This window comes from Anarrhichthys ocellatus, unplaced genomic scaffold (genome assembly GCF_004355925.1).
Source record: "Anarrhichthys ocellatus isolate YVR2014 unplaced genomic scaffold, GSC_Weel_1.0 scaffold22, whole genome shotgun sequence".
NCBI lineage: Eukaryota > Metazoa > Chordata > Actinopteri > Perciformes > Anarhichadidae > Anarrhichthys > Anarrhichthys ocellatus.
In genome coordinates, this window is record NW_022280052.1 from 2,551,672 (window position 1) to 2,569,033 (window position 17,362).

The following is a 17,362-nucleotide window of genomic DNA, read 5'->3' on the forward strand; positions in this document are numbered from 1 at the left end:
CCGTGGTCGGAAAAATGGCGGCACTGCTGCTGCAAGAGTTTGATGGTTCTGAGATATCTAAGCTACCAAAAACGATTCAAAACAAACTCGAGAGGATCCTTTCGGATCAGCAGAATGAAATCGATTGTTTAAAAGCACAACAGGAACAATTCCGTGTTGACAGCGGTAAGACATTGCCTGGTATTATGCTTACCATCGGTGCTAAATGTTTTGTTTTGCTCGACATCATGCACGCATGCCGGCCAAAGGGACGAAGTAGCTAAAAGTTAATTTCTTCGCTATGAGCAAACTGGCAGATTAACCTCATATTGTTAATTGTGTTACGTGTCTATCACTGGCTATGGGAAGTTGGACGAAAGCTAGAGCTAGCTAACACTGCGGTCTGTGACCACAACTTGACGCCAACGCTAGCGTTAGCTTACCTACTGAGCTAACGGTAGCGTTAGCGTCAACAAGAGGACATGGAACGAGAAATAAATAACAGTATAACATATGAACACCAGTCAACTGATCATTTTAACGTTTCGTGTTCGACCCCCTTACAGAACAACAATTCTTTGAAAAAGTGAAACAACTTGCTCAGTGTCAAGATGACTTTTTGTCCCAGAGTCAAGAACATTTTAAACTCAAAGAGGAGTTTAAAAAGCAAGGTAAGAGTGAACTTACTGCAATATTATATACGGTTTTAACTCGACTTAGTTTCTCTGGATGGCATTACCTCATGATGTGCTTTACTTTAAATCTCCCTTTTTAGAGGAGGATCTTAAATGTGTGCGTGAGAAGAACGGAGAATATGACACCGCACAAGCGAGGCTGTCATCTGAGCAGGTAGGAAGGACAACTCTATCAAATCAGTCAAGTTACTGCTTGGTTATATTCTGTGACTAGCTACGTTTTAGGATTTTGTAACGGTTAACAAAACCTTTGTCAAATGTAGTGATCCTTGTCAGAAGTAGTGCCATTGTAAAAGTTACAGCAATGGTTGATGTCTACACTTGAGTCATAGTGTCAACACATTGATCTTAAAAAGTTGTTGTCAACAACACGATGTTAAACCCTAAAGTGTTGAGAAACCATGTGAATGGACTAGTAGTTGTACAGCGCTTTTCTAGTCTTCCTACCACTCAAAGTGCTTTTTACACTACATGCCATTCACACCCATTCCTACACTGATGGCAGGAACTACCATGAAAGGTGCCAGCTGCCCATCAGGACTATCTAACATTCACACACCGCAGACACAGCCTATGGGAGCAATTTGGGGTTAAGCGGGACAACCTGCTCTTCTACTGAGCCACAGTCGCCCCTATGTATTGTTGGCTTTTTGGGAAAGTAAAGCATGATAAGCAACATGTCGGTGGTTTTCAAGAGGTATATTTCGTTGCCGTGTCTGTGTTTGAATTGCCTATGGGCGTACATGCAGAGGACAATATTTTGGAAAATGCAAAATAACCAAATATGTTCATGAGTTGGAGAGTGGATCAAGTTTTTTTAATTAACTAAGGGTTGTGTTGATGTCACCAAAAGTCCAGATATGGTCTGAAAGTGTTTAATTATTAAGCAATACCAGCAATCACTATGGTTAAATAATGCTTCTTTTTTTTAAGACTTTGCTGGCAAAGGCCAAAGAGGAACTGGAGGCAGAAAAGCGAGAACTTATGCGAACACTGGAGAGGAGATCCTTGGAAGTGGAGCATTTAAATGGTATGGAAAGATGCATTAGTCTGGAGACATTTGTCAGAACTTTTTATTTCTATTAGTACATGCTTACTGTCATTTGGACATGGCAATTATTATTTCTGTTGCTTCCCCAGATGACTTCAGGCAACTCAATGACAAGTTGGTGGAGGTTAACACCTCTAAGATGGCCCTGCAGATGAAGTTGGATGAACTTGAATCGGCTGAAGTCAACATTAAAGTGAGCGATATTAAAGGATTGATTGAATAATATCTTGATATCAGATTTGTTCTCAGGGGGAGATACTTTGTACACATCTATTACCTAATACTATACTGCGAACGTGTATCCTTTGTTTTACCCTTAAACAAGTAACTGAATGAAGTTTTGGTGGTTTGCCGTTACAGTACAAGGAGAAGCGTATGATACAAGAGAAGGAGCTGTTGGATGGCCAGACATCTTGGCTGAACCAGGAATTGAAGGCTAAGAGTGAGGAACTGCTGTCCCTGTCCCGACAGAAGGGAAACGAGATACTGGAACTGAAGTGCAACCTGGAGAACAAGGAAGATGAGGTATGCCTCTTTATTTACATAAAAGTGTTTAAAAGGCTAAATGATATGGAGAAATACGCTATGATGGCAGTAGCAACACATATAAGGATAGCATGTCAATATTTTAATTTGTCTATTTACATCACATTAAATGTAGAGCTGGGTGTGATGCACTAACCATAGACCAATAGTAACCGATACATTGTGGACACTTTGTAAACAGTCACCTTCTCCTCATACTATGGCTATAAGCAGTTTCTCTTTGTATTGAGTTCATTAAAGCACGTTCTTCAGTTATGAATGATGACCATTATCTCTTATACTCATTACTTCTTTCTTTTTTTTTTGTGGCTTTAAGTTGAACAGACTCCAAAACCAAGTGACCAGTTTGAAGACTTCCAATGAGCACCTTCAGAAACAGAATGAGGACATGATCAGCAAACTGAAAGAAGTATGTTTGTGATATTTCTTACAGCCTATCCCAAGTCTTTTTGTGGTCTTATTATATTTATATTCTCCAACAAAGTGATCAGTATTGTAGCACTTGGTGTGAAGTTTAATCATTGAAGTGTGTGTGACCACATCTTTGCTCATTCTAGGCCAGGGAACAACAAGCCACCATGGAGGAAAAGTTCAGAAACGAGCTGAATGCCAACATTAAGCTTTCCAATCTATACAAGGTTTGTTTATTTAGTTGAATTGTGACATTTACTTTGTCTTCAAGACAAAGTAAATGTCACATGTTTCTTTCATCTGTGCTTTTATTATTGCACTTTATATTTACAGTGACTGTAATGGTTCACTGTATGTCACGGTTAAGTTGCTGTTATTTTGTCACCTCTAACCCTGTTGTTGTTGTTGTGGTGGTGGTTGCAGGGAGCATCAGCAGATTCTGAGGCAAAAAGTGAAGAGCTGGGTCGGGCAGTGGAGGAGCTGCATAAGCTGCTGAAAGATGCTGGAGAAGGTGCGAGGCTATGACAAAGTGACCGCAACTACCGTTTTCATTATATTGTTCTTGACTTCTTCCTAGAAGGAGAGAGTCTGAATGTGCTTGTTTGTTAGCCTGGTGGCTTAGCTTATATCTTAGTCTCCTGTTGTTGGTGTTTCCTGACGTTTGCTCTGTTTACTCTTTACGCCACAGCCAACAAGGCCCTTGAAGAGAAGTTGCAGGAGATGAATGGTGCCACAGACAAGAGTGTGGCCGAGCTGAAGGACAGGATCCAGGGTCTTGAGAAAGAGTTGGACAATGCCAATGAGCTGCTATCAAGTTCTAAGCTTAGAGGTCTGTTGGGTTGATTCTGGTACAATATTAAGTTTGGTATGGATTTTCATATAAATGACCTGTGATCTCTCTACTATTTGAATTCCCAGGCCCTATTCATATAACATCCGTGATCACAGAAGAGCAAATGACAACAATGTCTCCAACAGCAGCAGCTGTATCCAAGATAAGGCCCGGCATGAAGCTGACAGAGGTATGTGCAGCTGAATTTGAACACCAAAATTAGTCTATTAACCAATTGGTCTGAGGAAATGCCTTGTGTTTTAGTGATGATGAGATACAATAGACTGCCACAGTGGATTTCCAATATGTCTTGATGTTATGCAGTATTATAGACCATATTAAGGGTGAGCTTATGCTTTGTGTTAATTTAGAAACGCCTCAGTGTTGGCCAACTGTATTTCGAGTGCACCGTTATGGGACCGTTTTTAGTATTTTCTTGCCACTTGTTCATTAAACTGTTTTTAACCAACAATGAGCACAAATCTTCTCTGCTAATTTCCCCCTTTTTAACAAACTGTCTTGTGCATTTTCAGTTGTACACCGCATATGTGGAGAGCCAGGAGCAGCTGCAGTTGGAGCGATTGGAGAATAAGCGAGTCAACAAGTACCTGGATGACATTGTGCAGGAAGTGGAGGCAAAAGCCCCGATCCTCAAACGGCAGAGGGACGAACACGAGCGCATGCAGAAGTCCGTGGCCCGTCTTTCTGCCAAGCTGGAGCAGGCTGTTAAGGTGGGTAATACAGACATGTATGTTCAGTGGAATGGGATTTTCCATTTGATTACATTGAATTTGTTTGTGTTGCCTTTACTTGTGTTCTATGGTTCGCACAATGAATACATAAATAAATGCACCCGTTTGTGATGGAAAATGGGTAAAATTAGGCTGATTCGTTTGCTTAATTGGAAACTGGTTGGTAGAGACTACATTCTGCATTTCCTAAACCATCTGCACTTACAGTCAACAAATGTTTGTTTTTCATGTGCTGTTACTTCAGGAGGTGCACCGTCTGCAGAAGGAAGCTGATGAAGCTAACAAGCGCTCCACTGTTCTGGAAAGGGACAACCAGAGGTGTGACCTGCAGCTGGGAGACATGGCTCAACAGGTGGGTGCTCGTCCAGTTAAAAGGATAATCCCGGTTATTTTCAAACAATTCTTATCATCCAATTTCGCCAAATTCTTATTTTCTATGTCATCCTTGGTCTTTCCTGCCAGGTGCGTGTGCTGCTGATCGAGCTGGAAGAGGCTCGTGGAAACCACGTGATTCATGAGGAGGATGTGAGCTCGGCTGACATCAGCAGCACGTCGGAGGTGATCAGCCAACACTTAGTGACCTTCCGCGGTGTAGAGGAGCTACAGAAGCAGAACCAGCGTCTTCTGGTGGCCATCAGGGAGCTCAGTGATGCCCAGGAGAAAGAGGAGTTTGAGGCCACTGGCGATAAGTAGGTTGAAATGTGTGCTGATTTATTTTTGTTTCCCCTTTTTGTTTGTTTTTCTGTTTCTTGCCGTAAACAAACACATCTGTAAGTCGGGTAACTGTTTGTGATGTCTAACTATACAAAATCAGTGATTGCTGAAGAACAAGAGTGCCAAGCATAAAAACACCCACATATGTGTTTTAGATTCATAAATCTATTATCACAAGTAACCATAGATGTCAAACTGGGCTACGGCTAAGAAAGATGATCTGTTCCAGGCGTGGTGAACTGGAGCAGAGTTTCGACAAAGCCCAGCTTGAGCTAGAGTCCCTGAAGGAGCAGCGCGGCCAGCAGGTCAAGATGACTGAGTCCATCGTGAGGCAGAGGGACATGTACCGTATGCTGCTGGCTCAGGCGACAGGAGTCAGCTTTCCTCATCAGGGTAACAGCCAAGAGATACACAGTTATAATCTGTTGATGCAAGACAGGGCGTCCTGTACGTGCACATTTAACTGCTTCAATTTCAAAGTAGCAGTTTCAGTCGGATGGTAACGGCTTGATACGGTGTTGTGGGGATTCTTTTTATTTGGCTGAACTTCTGAGTGTTTTTCCTTCAGGTACACCACCCGAGGAGTTTTCCCTAACCTCCACCCCGCGACGCTCATCTGCAACCATTCCTACCACAGGAACGCCCACTGCACTCGTCTCTATGGCAGCAGAGTCTGCCGAAGCCTTGGAGGCCAAGGCAGCTTTGCAACAGGTGAGGAAACATCAACATAAGACATCCGCAGGGGGATCGATATCAAGCAACAAGTCTGTACACCATGTGGTTTATGTCAAGCAGTGCCCAACACCAGTTCCATGGGAATGGATCACTTTCAGTTACAGGCATGATTTTGCTTGATGGTGAGATTACTGTAAAGCACTCTCATGTCAGCCTTGCCCTGCTCAGTAATGATCCGAAATCTGGACAGCTGCAATCTGTGGAACAGTATTTATGGATATTGTTACCGCTGATGAGCTTGGCTCACTTGTTTCCCATGTCTGCCACTAGATGGCAATGTGGCTATGTTGACAGATCAGTATTTGCTTAAGTTATGTGCCCCAAATATTCTAACCTTTCTTTGCTAATGATGCTCGAGAATGATTTTGAGTGAAATGAAGAAAAAGCTCAACAGTGCCAAGTGGGCTAACAAGAAAGAAACTAAACTGAAAATAAATTTGGTTTATTTGGTTATTTTTTTATTGAAATGTCATCAGAACATATAATTCAGTAGTAATGTGTATAATCTACAGTTGCAGATGTAGTTTTCACTGAAGACCGGTGATTAACCTTTGACAGCAGTCTCGTATGAATCGGTCAAAGGCCGATGTAACCGGTTTGTTGTCCCTCATGAAACTGGTATTTCTCAGACAACAATAACTAAACTCTGTTGATGCTAAATGTAAATGTCTGGTTGCAGTTGCAGGAGGTGTTTTCTGCCTATAAGAAGGAGCGAATGGAGTGCAACAAGGCCATGACGGAGCAGAACGAGAAGCTCCAGGAGCAGCTCTCTGACCTTCACTCCCAGAATGCGAAGATATCGACCCAGCTAGAGTTTGCCTCTAAGAGGTAAGTTGGTTTGAAAAACCTTCTTCTGCTTTACTCAACACTTAATGTGTTTTTTAAAAAATATATAGGAGAGAACATGGGTCACTAAAAAGAATGTCTCAACAACATCAGGTATGAGATGCTTCAGGACAATGTTGAGCGCTACAGGAAGGAGATTGCTTCCCTCAGAGAGAAAGGACAGAAGATGGCCGCTGCCACACAGAAGCATGAGCAGACCATCCACACTTTGAATGAGGATCTGAGAGCTGCCAAAGAGAAACTCACCATGGCTGAGGTTTGTCTTCGTTCCAGCAAACTTTTAATTTTTCCTAGTGATGTTTGTTTCTTTGCATTTTATCATCACCGTGATGGAGGAATTGCGGTGCGGCTCGAATTGGACTTGTGACTGTTCGAGGAATTGTAGAGCCATCTAGACTTATTTCCACTTAGGGCCATGCTGAGAGCCTACGTAAGGAGAGAGACATGCTGAAGCTTGTGGAGTCCCAGCTGAATCAGGAGAGAGAGTTGATCCTGAGCCAACAACAGAGCCAGCACCTGCTGCTGACCAACCTCCAGGCTATTCAGGTAATCTAGAAATATGACATTTGTCACTCATTAGATCACACACACAAACATAGTTCAAAATTATAACTGCTGTGTTCTTCTAGGCCACTCTTGAGCGTTCAGAGACTGAGACTAATCAGCGTCTAAATGGCCAGTTGGAGAAGCAGGAACGAGAGATCTCCCAGCTGCAGAAGAGGCTGGAGCACGAGGTGGAACAGCGCCACCTGCTCAGCAGAAACCAGGAAGTAAGCATAACATTGAATGGTTGCCCATCTGTTTGTTTTTTTTCAGGTTTTTCCACCTCAATCATGTCTGACTTAGTTATGTTCAAAGGTGTTGTGGTGTACTGATGAATCGGTACTATTTAAACTTAACCCCCAAATGAAAGGAATGCATTCAAACCCAGACACAGGAATAACAGGATTCAACAGTTTGCTTACTTCTCGATGTCACAGATCCAGTTGATGGAGACAAAGAGGCAGCTGGAGCAACAGGTACCAATACACCAGAGGACCAAGGAGCTGCTGAATGCTGCCGAGCTGGAGCTCAACAACATCAGGCTGCAGTTAGGCAGCGGCGAACCACGTCACTCCCTGAGCTCCCCCACCACGCCCATTATCAGAGGTTGGCATAAACGTACTTACAGGCAAACAGACCTACGTCATACAACAGGAACAATAAACAAAGGAATCCATACATGTATATATGTGTATATCATTTCCACTGGTTGTCTTCAAATTTTAAGCAAACAATTCCTAGGTTGACGTCATTGGAAGTCAAATTGTTTATGGCTTTTCGTAAAGTCTCGGTCCGTGTAATTATGGTGAACTACAATCACCATTAACACACTAGTTTGCTTTTTTTGGGAGTTAATAAGAGACTTAAGACTCTAGATTTTTGTTATCAACTGACCCAGTTTCACACTTGACCAACAACAAAAATATGCTAGGATGTTGTAAGTTTATGAGATGGGAGGCAATAAAAGACACATTTTTAGACATGTCTGAGCCACACTCTCTCAAATGTTTTTGGGTTTTAAGCACAGACTCCTGACAATGTAATTAGTCCAAAACCCTCCCTCCCTTCCTAAAAGCGCATACTAATTGTCCTGTTTTCAAATGTCATCTCTGCTTTCTGCCACTGATTCTTCCTGCTTTCAGGCCTGCCGGGGTCAGATCAAGACAGAGAGGACTTACAGGGCCGCCTGCGGCTGGCTGAGTCCCGGGCTGAGGAGCTAACGGAGAGCCTCAGGGTAGCCACCTCCAGCATGGAGCAGTACAGAGCCATGGCCCAGTGCCTGGAGGAGTCCCTGGACAAAGAGAAACAGGTGCAAAACAAACCCAAACTGCCTGTCAGTGTTCCGCCTCTCATAAAACCATTGGCCACAACCACAAAAAAATTGTATTTATAAAAAAAAAAAAAAAAAAAAAAAGGCTACATTTTCAATAAACTAAGTGCTTACATGTGCAGAAATTCATTGACATTACTTTATATTGCATGTCTTCATTTTCCTATGCACCTTTAACATTACACCACCCTTGACAAAAGTTGTTAGCAAGCCTTATGCCAATGAAACGCATTATTAGTCTATTTGTTAAATATACACACATTTGTATTTTTGATTTAAAACATGCCGAACACACATTGGGAACTTTTTTTATAACATGTTGGTGTAGATTATAGTTGTATAAACTCTTTTATATTTGCAAATGTCTAATGACCAGGTTACAGAGCAGGCGCGCTCATCCATTGAAGCGCGTATGAAGGAGGCTGAGAGGCAGCACCGCGGGCTGGAGGAAAAGCTTCTGGAAGCTGAGAAAGAGAAACACATTTCAGAGGAGCAGAATAAGAGAGCCCTGGCCTCACTAGAGGAACAGGTATATTACATTTTCTTTAAGAATTGGCAGTTTTTCCCCTCACCACAGTCGATCTTCAGAGCATCATATTGCTGTTGAGTTTTATACATGTAAAGAAAACTTTCTTTTTCTTTTGTGTCTGTCAGATGAACGGTCTGAGAAGAAGTCTCAGCAGCGCTCAGGCAGATCACCAGGCGGTGCTACAGCGAGTGGCAGTAGCTGAAGCCCAGCAGCAGCTAGCTCTACTAGACAGCCAGGAGCAGGTAAGAAGCTCTCATAGAATTTAATGTAGAGGAATTAGGGATGCCAATTGTTTCTCTTTTGATAGATGTCCCTTAACTTATCATTAACTGTTAACTGACTAGATTAATGCCTTAGGTGCTGTGGTTAAAATTCACCACAAGCCGCCCAGCTGCAACAATAAGGGATGCTCAAATGCCAGCTGCAGTGTAAAGTGCAAAACAAGCAACTCTCCCAAGTTCACCCGTCCAGGAGAGTTTGCAGCCATGGTGTTGTGGACGCATGTCGCCACTCTACCCTTCTTAAGTCTGCAATGCATCAATTTGTTAAGCTGCAAGGTAGTCGGCTGTGTGTCTGTCTGGCATGCTCTGACAGTATTTGTCAGGTTTTCCAGCTAGCATGTTTCACGACCAACCACTCATTTTTCCAGTATGATAAACTTATTCCAATTAATTAGTGCAGCTCCAGTAATAGGTTTTGCAACAAAATTGCCACTGCACTTGCATGATATTACTTAAACATGCAATGATTGTGTCAAATCTTCTTTGCCGTTTCCTAGGCTAAGCTGGCAGCTGAAGCGCAAGACAAGTATGAGCGGGAGATGATTCTGCATGCAGCAGATGTGGAGGCCCTGCAAGCTGCGAAGGCTCAGGCCGTGCAGGCCGTCCAGCTCAGACACCAGCTGGATGAGAGAGCCCAGAGAGTCAACGCAGAGCTACTGGAGGCCAGAGTCTCCTGGGAGGAGCAGGAAAAAATCCTCAAGGTGATTTGAGAGAAGTACAGGTCATGACTCGACAGGATTAGATATGTTTCAGTTGGAGACAAGAGCCCAACATTTGATTTCAATTTATTGGTTTTATGGTTTTCTCCAACGAGGTACGATATTTAAAGTAAATTAGCAATTACGCTTTCGGTCTTAATATCTTTGCTCACAATATAGGAGGAGATGTCAAAGATGGAGACCCGCTATGAGGAGTTACAGAGGCAGAACACCCTTCTGCATGAGCAGATCCAGACAATGAGCAGCAAGATGGCTGACAAGTTGCAACATGCTGTCAATGAGAGTCCAATGAACATCTCCCTGACCGAGGAAGGCAAATCTCAAGACCAGGTCCTTGAGATTCTGAGGTAACGCATGTTTATGCCAAATCACAAAATCCTTTCGTGTAGTTGAGAAGCCTTGGAATTATGCTGCTCACCGGTGGTTTCATTCCTGTCCTTCCACCTTCTCCACTATCTTTGATACCCTTGTTTTGTTTTCCATCAAAGGTTTGTGCGTCGAGAGAAGGAGATTTCAGAGTCTCGTTTTGAGGTTGCCCAAGGGGAGAGTTTGCGTTACCGTCTGAGGGTGGAGCATCTGGAACGAGAGTTGAAGGAGGTGCAGGACAGCTTGAGTGCCGCAAAGGAGAGGATGCAGGTGTGTCCAAATGTTTATTTTTCTCCTCTCCACTGACAAATCTTATCTGTGGATTTTCTTTATCATTCAATTGAGTTGTAAAGAAATCCTCTCTTTGCACACTTTCCTCAAAGTGCGATCAAGAACCGTTTCCTGAATGAAACACATGAGTCTAACCTGGCCACTAGCACATAAACCTAGAGATACCACATGTGACTAAAAGCCCAATGCTAATCCTACTCAGGTGACGGCGAAGACCCTGGCTCAGCATGATGAACTGATGAAGAAGACTGAAACAATGAGCATCCTGATGGAGACCAACAAGATGCTGCGAGAGGAGAGGGACAAAATGGAGCAAGAACTGCACCAAACCCAAGCCAAGGTATAGGTTGCGGTTTATTGAAAAAAGTAGTGGTTGTGTGTACATAAAGTGTGTACACTTGGAGTTTTTTTTATGTACACTTTTAATCACTTACTCCAAAATGTACTACATTATCCTGGTGTTACATTTTCAAAAAGTATTTCTGAATAAACCTCCAAATCCAGAAGTTGTCAGCTCATAATCTGTGTATTTCAGCTACAAAAGCTAGAGTCAGACATCATGCCAATGCAGCAGGCCAACTCTGAGCTGAGTGAGAAGAGCGGCATGCTGCAGGCAGAGAAGAAGATACTCGAAGCGGAGATCAACCGCTGGAAAGCTCGGACTCAGGTCGGTGAATAATGCTGCTTTTAAGACGGGGAGTTAAACATCTGCCATCAGAAAAGCAGATTGTCTTGTGATGACTATTTATTCCTAATGTTTTATCATTTCACACCACTAACGCACAACCTTTTCTCACATTCTTTTAGAATCTGGTGAGCCAGCAAAAGGATTCAGACCCGGAAGAGTACAAGCGTCTGCACTCTGAGAAGGAGGCCCATCTCAAACGCGTTCTGCAGCTCATTGAGGAGAGCAACAGACTTAAAGTAGAGGTCGTCAGGTGAGCCATTATAAATGACGTTACTTTCTAATTTTTATTTACCAGGATACGTTTTCTCCCGTATTGAACCCTACCAGTTCTTTTTCCGCTTTAGCATTCATTTTCACAACCTTTTAATTTCTGTCTATAGGACCAACAATCTAATGACATCTCTGCAAAGCCAGATACAGAACTTGCGTGACAATATGAGTAAGATGACTGACGAGAGGAATGCGCTGAAGAAGGAAGTGGAAACCAAGAACCAGGAGCTCCAGGAGAAAGGGCGAACTATCACTCAGGTCAAGAAGATCGGACGCCGTTACAAGACTCAGTATGATGAACTCAAGGTGGAACATGACAAGGTGGGAGCTCAGTATCTTTTAATCTCACTGCTTTAGTCTGGCTGTATTGTAGCTGCCCAAAGACGCCTCTGTTTGTGCTGGTTTGAGCATAATTATCTTTCATACTGCGTTTCCTCTAGTTGGTAGCCGAGGCCGCAGCAGGCCCATCCCAAGAGGAGGAGGCTCGTCAAGCCTCAGTTCAGGAGTTGCAGAGCCTCAGAGATTCTCTGAGCCAAGCGGAAGCCAAGACCAGAGAGCTGGAAGGACAGCTGGACAACATCAACAAGGTGAAACTACAAGTCACAAAAGTTTCAGCCAAGACCTTTATACTGAACTGTCTAACCGTTTTAGAGTTAGACTAGTGTTCTTAGCCTTCTATCAGGGAAGGGAGTCCATGTACACTGCATGATCATATAGCTTGCACAGTTGGCAGTACAGTGCTCCCCCCAAATATGCTTGTCTTAATTTATATATCATGTCTTCCTGGCCTGTGACAGGTGGTTACAGAGCGTGAGACTGAAGGACGTAGTGCCCACGAACAGTCGTCCAGGCTGCAGACGGAGCTGACCAGGCTAAGGCAGGAGCTACAGGATAAAACTTCTCAGGAGGAGGCGCTGAGACAGCAGATGACTGACAAAGAGGAAAAGACCAGGAAGGCCATCGTCTATGCCAGGCAGAAGATCAACCAGCTCACGAGTGAGAGGGTGTCCCTAATATTGCAACCAATAGACCTATGATAAAGCACTTGTTTGTAGATGCCTCTTCTATTTGCCCCTATTGTACTGTTGCGTATTTGTTTTATTTGAATCTCAGACCTAAATTATTTATGTCCAGGCGCCAAAGACCAGCTGCAGAAGGAAAATGAGGAGCTAAAGCAACAGCGTGAGGAGCTGGAGGTGCGAGTGAGCGCTCTTAAGTCGCAGTACGAGGGCCGCCTGAGTCGACAGGAGAGAGAACTGAGAGACCTGCGAGGTCAGCAGGAGAGGCAGGAGCAGAGAGACGAGCCACCCGAGGCAGGACCCAGTAAGGTGAGTCTGCTTTAAAGTTTTCACAAGACAGACATGTATATTTCTGTCAGCCAAAGTTTAACATATTGCAATTGGTAATATGCAGTGCAATAAATATCAGCGTAGATACTGTTGAGCTTCACACTTCATAAATGTTTAACTCATAAGTACCAGTGACACCTTTAGTCTGTCTGTAAGAAACAGGACCTTTAACGTCTGTTTTTCTGGAACTTTCATAACAACAATGTTATTGTTTACAACTTAAATCGTCTGTAAATGTTAGTTTTGTTGGTAACCTGACATCAACTTTTCATCACTGTAAAAATAATCTTAACTCTTGGTTGCTTCTGCATCCTTGTTATGGAACAACTGCTCCTCCGTGGGCTATGTCTTGACAAAGATAATTGAAAAGTGAATTCGATGGGATCAGATAATGGCAACTTCCTGATGTCTAAAAAAGGATATCAAGCGACATTGTTGCTAGTTTGATGAAACTACATTATCATGACTGTGCATCTTGTTTGGTTCCCATCATGACTTTTGTCTTTCTGTCCTGATTTTTTTTTTTATATATATATTTGTTTAGACCCAGGAGCAGCAGAGGAGCACAGAACAGAGGCAGATCAGTCTGAAGACAACCCCAGCTGCAGACAGGGGCAGGTATGATACACAACCACTAAAACGCCATATTACTTTATAAGTTTCCACTGCAGTGCAACACGTGTGTGCATACTTTTTCCTGCAGTTCTGGGATCCTCTTTAGTACGCCTGCTGTGACTTGTTCAACCCTTTCTTATATTACATGTTCATTATTCATGTCCTGATCTTTGTCTCAATCAGTGCCAGCACATCTGAGCCTCCAACTGCCAACATTAAGCCAACACCTGTGGCTACAGCAAGCAAGCAGCCTGTTAACCCGGGGAACAAACCCACTCCGAGAGCAAGCATCAGGCCCATGATTACCCCAGCTACTGTACCCACCCCGACACCCACGGCTACCGTCATGCCCACCACACAGGTGGAGACCCAGGAAGGTAAGTTTACCTCTAGACTTAAGCTTTCAATGTATTGTCCCTGAAGATGAATGTAAAAAGTTATTCTAGTGAAGGTATGGCTTAACAAAAGGACTTTTCCCTGTGTGTTTGTTTGTGTTTTTATCTTATTAATGCAGCTACAGTCTTAATGAAAAGCTGAATCTGTTTTCCACTCACTTAAACTCCCCTACAGCCATGCAGTCTACTGAAGGCCCACCAGTGGAGCACGTGACCGTGTACGGCAGTGCCAGCGGCTCGGTGCGCTCTGCCAGCCCCAATGTCCAGACCACTTTAGCTAGCCCTATGCTGAATGTGCAGCAGACCCAGACACAGGCCACAGCATTTGTCCAACCGACTCAACAACAGAGCGTGACCCATGCGGAGCCAGCCAATCAGGAGCCACCATCCATGGTCATTGAGGCAACACCTAGCTCGCAGGTGGAATGGCCTTCAACGTCCTCGACCTCCTCTGTGTTTGGAACTGGTAAGAAACTAAACTTTTTAAGATTGAGATGATTGTGGGTTTAAACCACACCATTTAGACATGGTGTGGTTTTAAACGTATTATTTTACCCTCAGGAGGAAGTCTAAATAATATGAATGCCTAATCTATAGTTTCAGCAACGCCAGGAACCTCCTCCATGTCAAAGAGGCCTCGTGAGGAGGAGGAGAGTGCCACCGTGGTCACTGACACAGATTCCACCCAGGAGGATACCTCCAGGGCTCCTATCCCTAAAAAGCTGCGTATGATCCAGAGAGTGGGTCCAGAGGTGAGGAGAGGGAGTACATAGAAATGTTCATTGGCGTTTTTAATTACCTGAAAACTGGTAGTTATGTCATGGCCGTCATCTAGGTGTTATGTGTTTTCCTTAAGGAGGAGGTGCTGGTGGAAGACAGTGCTGAGGCTGAGGGGGTGGTGCTGACAGACAGTCAAGACGGTGCAGAAGCAAGCCAGGTAGGCCGTCACCTAATATAGAAACAATACGTTGTAAAGAACTCCAGGGCTCAGTCAGGATCTTCAGTCAATGTTAGCAGCGTTCTCTTTTGCTTTTCAGAGGATAAATGTCCTACCGTTGCAAAAAAAAACAAAACTCAACACTCTTTTTATGCTGGAAGAGTAACCGCTGCATGTTTTTTACCATCAATATATTGTCTTATAGCGAGGCCATAAGCTTACCATTAAATCCTATTTCTTGGGAAACAAAGTGCTTGTAAATGCAGAGTAACAGGCAGGATTATTTGTGTGGTTATTACTTCTTTGTACTACATGCATCACACGTGTTCATGGAAGTCGATTAGTAGAATGCATGTTGTTCATAGTGTCCATTGTTCCGCCCTGCAGACGGAGGAATTTCCAGTACTGGAGGAGGGAGACGAGGGTGCCGCCTCCCAGTCTATCATGATGGACCAAGAGCTCACCTTGACCCAGAGCGACGCTCCTCACCAGCTACAGCAGGAAGTAATCGTCATAGTAACGGACACAGAGAGTGAGGATGAACAGGAAGAGGAGGAAGAGGAAGAGGAGCAGGTAGGGACTTTATTTCAAGCATTTTAAAAGGAAGTGCGTAAAGTGGCATTAGACGTGAGGGCCCCGAATTTGTTCCTGCCACTAATGATTTGATCACTGCTCAACATAGGACTACGATGAGGAAGAGGAAGAAGAGGAGGAGGAGGAGGAGGAAGACGAAGACGATGAGGAGGAAGACGATGGAGAGATGGGGGAGGAAGGAGAAGACAGTAACGAGGGGAGCGGAGACGGCAACGAGGCTTACGAAGAAGACGACGCAGAGGTTTGATTACATATAATACATAATGTACACACAGTTACAACATTGACCTTATCCGCACACATACACACAACTTTCACATCTTGTACTCCACATTAACCCTTCCCACGCTTTCAGTGAGAGATTTATGTGCATTTTCCAGCTCACAAACTCAGTTTTTCCACACCGTCTCGCTTCGATGTCATTTGCATTTTGTCTCCGTGTCGTAACTTTCTGTCTGCATGGAGGCTGTCTGTGTTGACTTTAGATATTTACCCTTTTTTCTCTAGTCTTGGTTGCACATGTTCACAAGGATGAGTCAGTGTCTGCAAAGTGACAGTTGACGGTCTTTCACTTGTAATCTACATTTGGAGGATCTGTAATAAATTGATTTAGTTTGAAGGCGGTTAAAAGAAAAAGGTCCCGCTGTAATAATGACCAAAGTTTATTAGCATGTAATTGAAGTATAGACTAAACTATTTAATACATTATGAGACATTTTAGAAACAATAGAGGGGTCGTCCTCAGCAGATAACCAGTTTTTATAACATTTTCGTAATATTTCTAAGATGTTTGTAGTTGTTTTTAGGAAGCTGAATCCTTTAAACCTGGATGGAAAGTTAAAAAAGAGGATACAAATCAAAGATGATCACTGGATAATGAAATGCAGCTTTCTTTTAATGAAACATATTTATTAAACTATGGAAAACTGCTATTAACATATAAAGTTATGCTGAAATAATACTCAAATTATCCGGCAAACACGCCCAGTCTGTATCTAGAAGAACTCCAAGACACACTGAGTCCTTAGTATAATCAAAATGAATTCCAGGGTTCCATCTGATCCTTAAAGTGTTGAAATCATTCTTCTACAATTAGGCTTCAAAAGGCTGAAAGATGCTTCGAGCTGGGAAGTAGGATTTTTCATTGGAAAATATATATATATATTAAATAATTTACAAAGTGCCTCTCGCAGTAACGTCACGCAGATCCTGAATTAAATAGTGAGACAGATAGAAAGTCTGATTTGAAATAGTTAGTGCCTCCTGTCTGTGTGGGTCCTCAACATTTTAAACTAATGCATATCGAAGTACACGAGTGTTTATACTCATCATTTCTGGCCATTTCTGAAGGGCGTCTTTGTTCCATATCGGGACAAATGTAATTATAATCTGTTTGTGGTGCCCTGCCAGTATATCCTGGCATCTATACTGTGTGGGAACCATCCCATAACATGCTTCCTCCAATTCTAGCCAACTCCTGTTTTTCCTTTTCTACTCATCTTCCCATTCCCTCTTTTTTCTCTTCACTTTTTTATTTGCCCCTGTTGAACTTGTTTAAAATCTCCTTGTGGTTTCTCTTTATTTATTATAATATTTCCTTTTGTTCTTTCCTTTCTCAGGGAGCTGATGTAACGGACCCGGGCACAGAGACAGAAGAGAGTTTGGGGGCGTCTGACTCCACCCAGAGGCCAGCAGATTCCCAGACACCCAGCTGTAAGATCCGGGAAACCCTCTCAAATTCACATACGTAGATCCACCTCAGACGCTCCACATGCGCTCATAAGCTGTCCCGCCACCCAATTAGTTATCAGACACTTGACGGTGACTGAGAAAGATGTAATATGTTGTTGTCTGTTTGAAAGGAAGAGGTGTGTCTGTCTGTCTGTCTGTCTGT

General features: G+C 43.3%; 1 protein-coding gene across 6 annotated transcripts in view; it reads left to right on the forward strand.

The window, feature by feature from the left end:
* tprb (translocated promoter region b, nuclear basket protein) overlaps positions 1-17,362 on the forward strand; it is a 21,043-nt gene continuing 3,681 nt past the window's right edge. For 3 of the 6 annotated variants that reach the window (XM_031859596.1, XM_031859597.1, XM_031859598.1), the window contains exons 1-42: positions 1-165; positions 546-650; positions 755-828; positions 1,608-1,704; positions 1,815-1,918; positions 2,086-2,250; positions 2,588-2,680; positions 2,829-2,909; positions 3,106-3,193; positions 3,371-3,511; positions 3,601-3,704; positions 4,048-4,245; positions 4,511-4,618; positions 4,729-4,955; positions 5,210-5,373; positions 5,549-5,691; positions 6,395-6,543; positions 6,655-6,817; positions 6,973-7,107; positions 7,191-7,331; positions 7,542-7,710; positions 8,247-8,413; positions 8,811-8,963; positions 9,089-9,205; positions 9,742-9,945; positions 10,123-10,310; positions 10,452-10,599; positions 10,823-10,960; positions 11,156-11,287; positions 11,428-11,558; positions 11,689-11,899; positions 12,019-12,165; positions 12,376-12,574; positions 12,713-12,906; positions 13,472-13,545; positions 13,726-13,919; positions 14,113-14,403; positions 14,535-14,689; positions 14,773-14,874; positions 15,262-15,447; positions 15,557-15,709; positions 17,088-17,181. In XM_031859596.1, coding sequence (XP_031715456.1) covers positions 15-165; positions 546-650; positions 755-828; positions 1,608-1,704; positions 1,815-1,918; positions 2,086-2,250; positions 2,588-2,680; positions 2,829-2,909; positions 3,106-3,193; positions 3,371-3,511; positions 3,601-3,704; positions 4,048-4,245; positions 4,511-4,618; positions 4,729-4,955; positions 5,210-5,373; positions 5,549-5,691; positions 6,395-6,543; positions 6,655-6,817; positions 6,973-7,107; positions 7,191-7,331; positions 7,542-7,710; positions 8,247-8,413; positions 8,811-8,963; positions 9,089-9,205; positions 9,742-9,945; positions 10,123-10,310; positions 10,452-10,599; positions 10,823-10,960; positions 11,156-11,287; positions 11,428-11,558; positions 11,689-11,899; positions 12,019-12,165; positions 12,376-12,574; positions 12,713-12,906; positions 13,472-13,545; positions 13,726-13,919; positions 14,113-14,403; positions 14,535-14,689; positions 14,773-14,874; positions 15,262-15,447; positions 15,557-15,709; positions 17,088-17,181 — 6,178 coding nt within the window. In that variant the 5' untranslated portion in view covers positions 1-14. The remainder of the gene's footprint in view (positions 166-545; positions 651-754; positions 829-1,607; positions 1,705-1,814; positions 1,919-2,085; positions 2,251-2,587; positions 2,681-2,828; positions 2,910-3,105; positions 3,194-3,370; positions 3,512-3,600; positions 3,705-4,047; positions 4,246-4,510; positions 4,619-4,728; positions 4,956-5,209; positions 5,374-5,548; positions 5,692-6,394; positions 6,544-6,654; positions 6,818-6,972; positions 7,108-7,190; positions 7,332-7,541; positions 7,711-8,246; positions 8,414-8,810; positions 8,964-9,088; positions 9,206-9,741; positions 9,946-10,122; positions 10,311-10,451; positions 10,600-10,822; positions 10,961-11,155; positions 11,288-11,427; positions 11,559-11,688; positions 11,900-12,018; positions 12,166-12,375; positions 12,575-12,712; positions 12,907-13,471; positions 13,546-13,725; positions 13,920-14,112; positions 14,404-14,534; positions 14,690-14,772; positions 14,875-15,261; positions 15,448-15,556; positions 15,710-17,087; positions 17,182-17,362) is intronic. The other 3 variants (XM_031859601.1, XM_031859600.1, XM_031859599.1) reach the window with 3 other exon arrangements.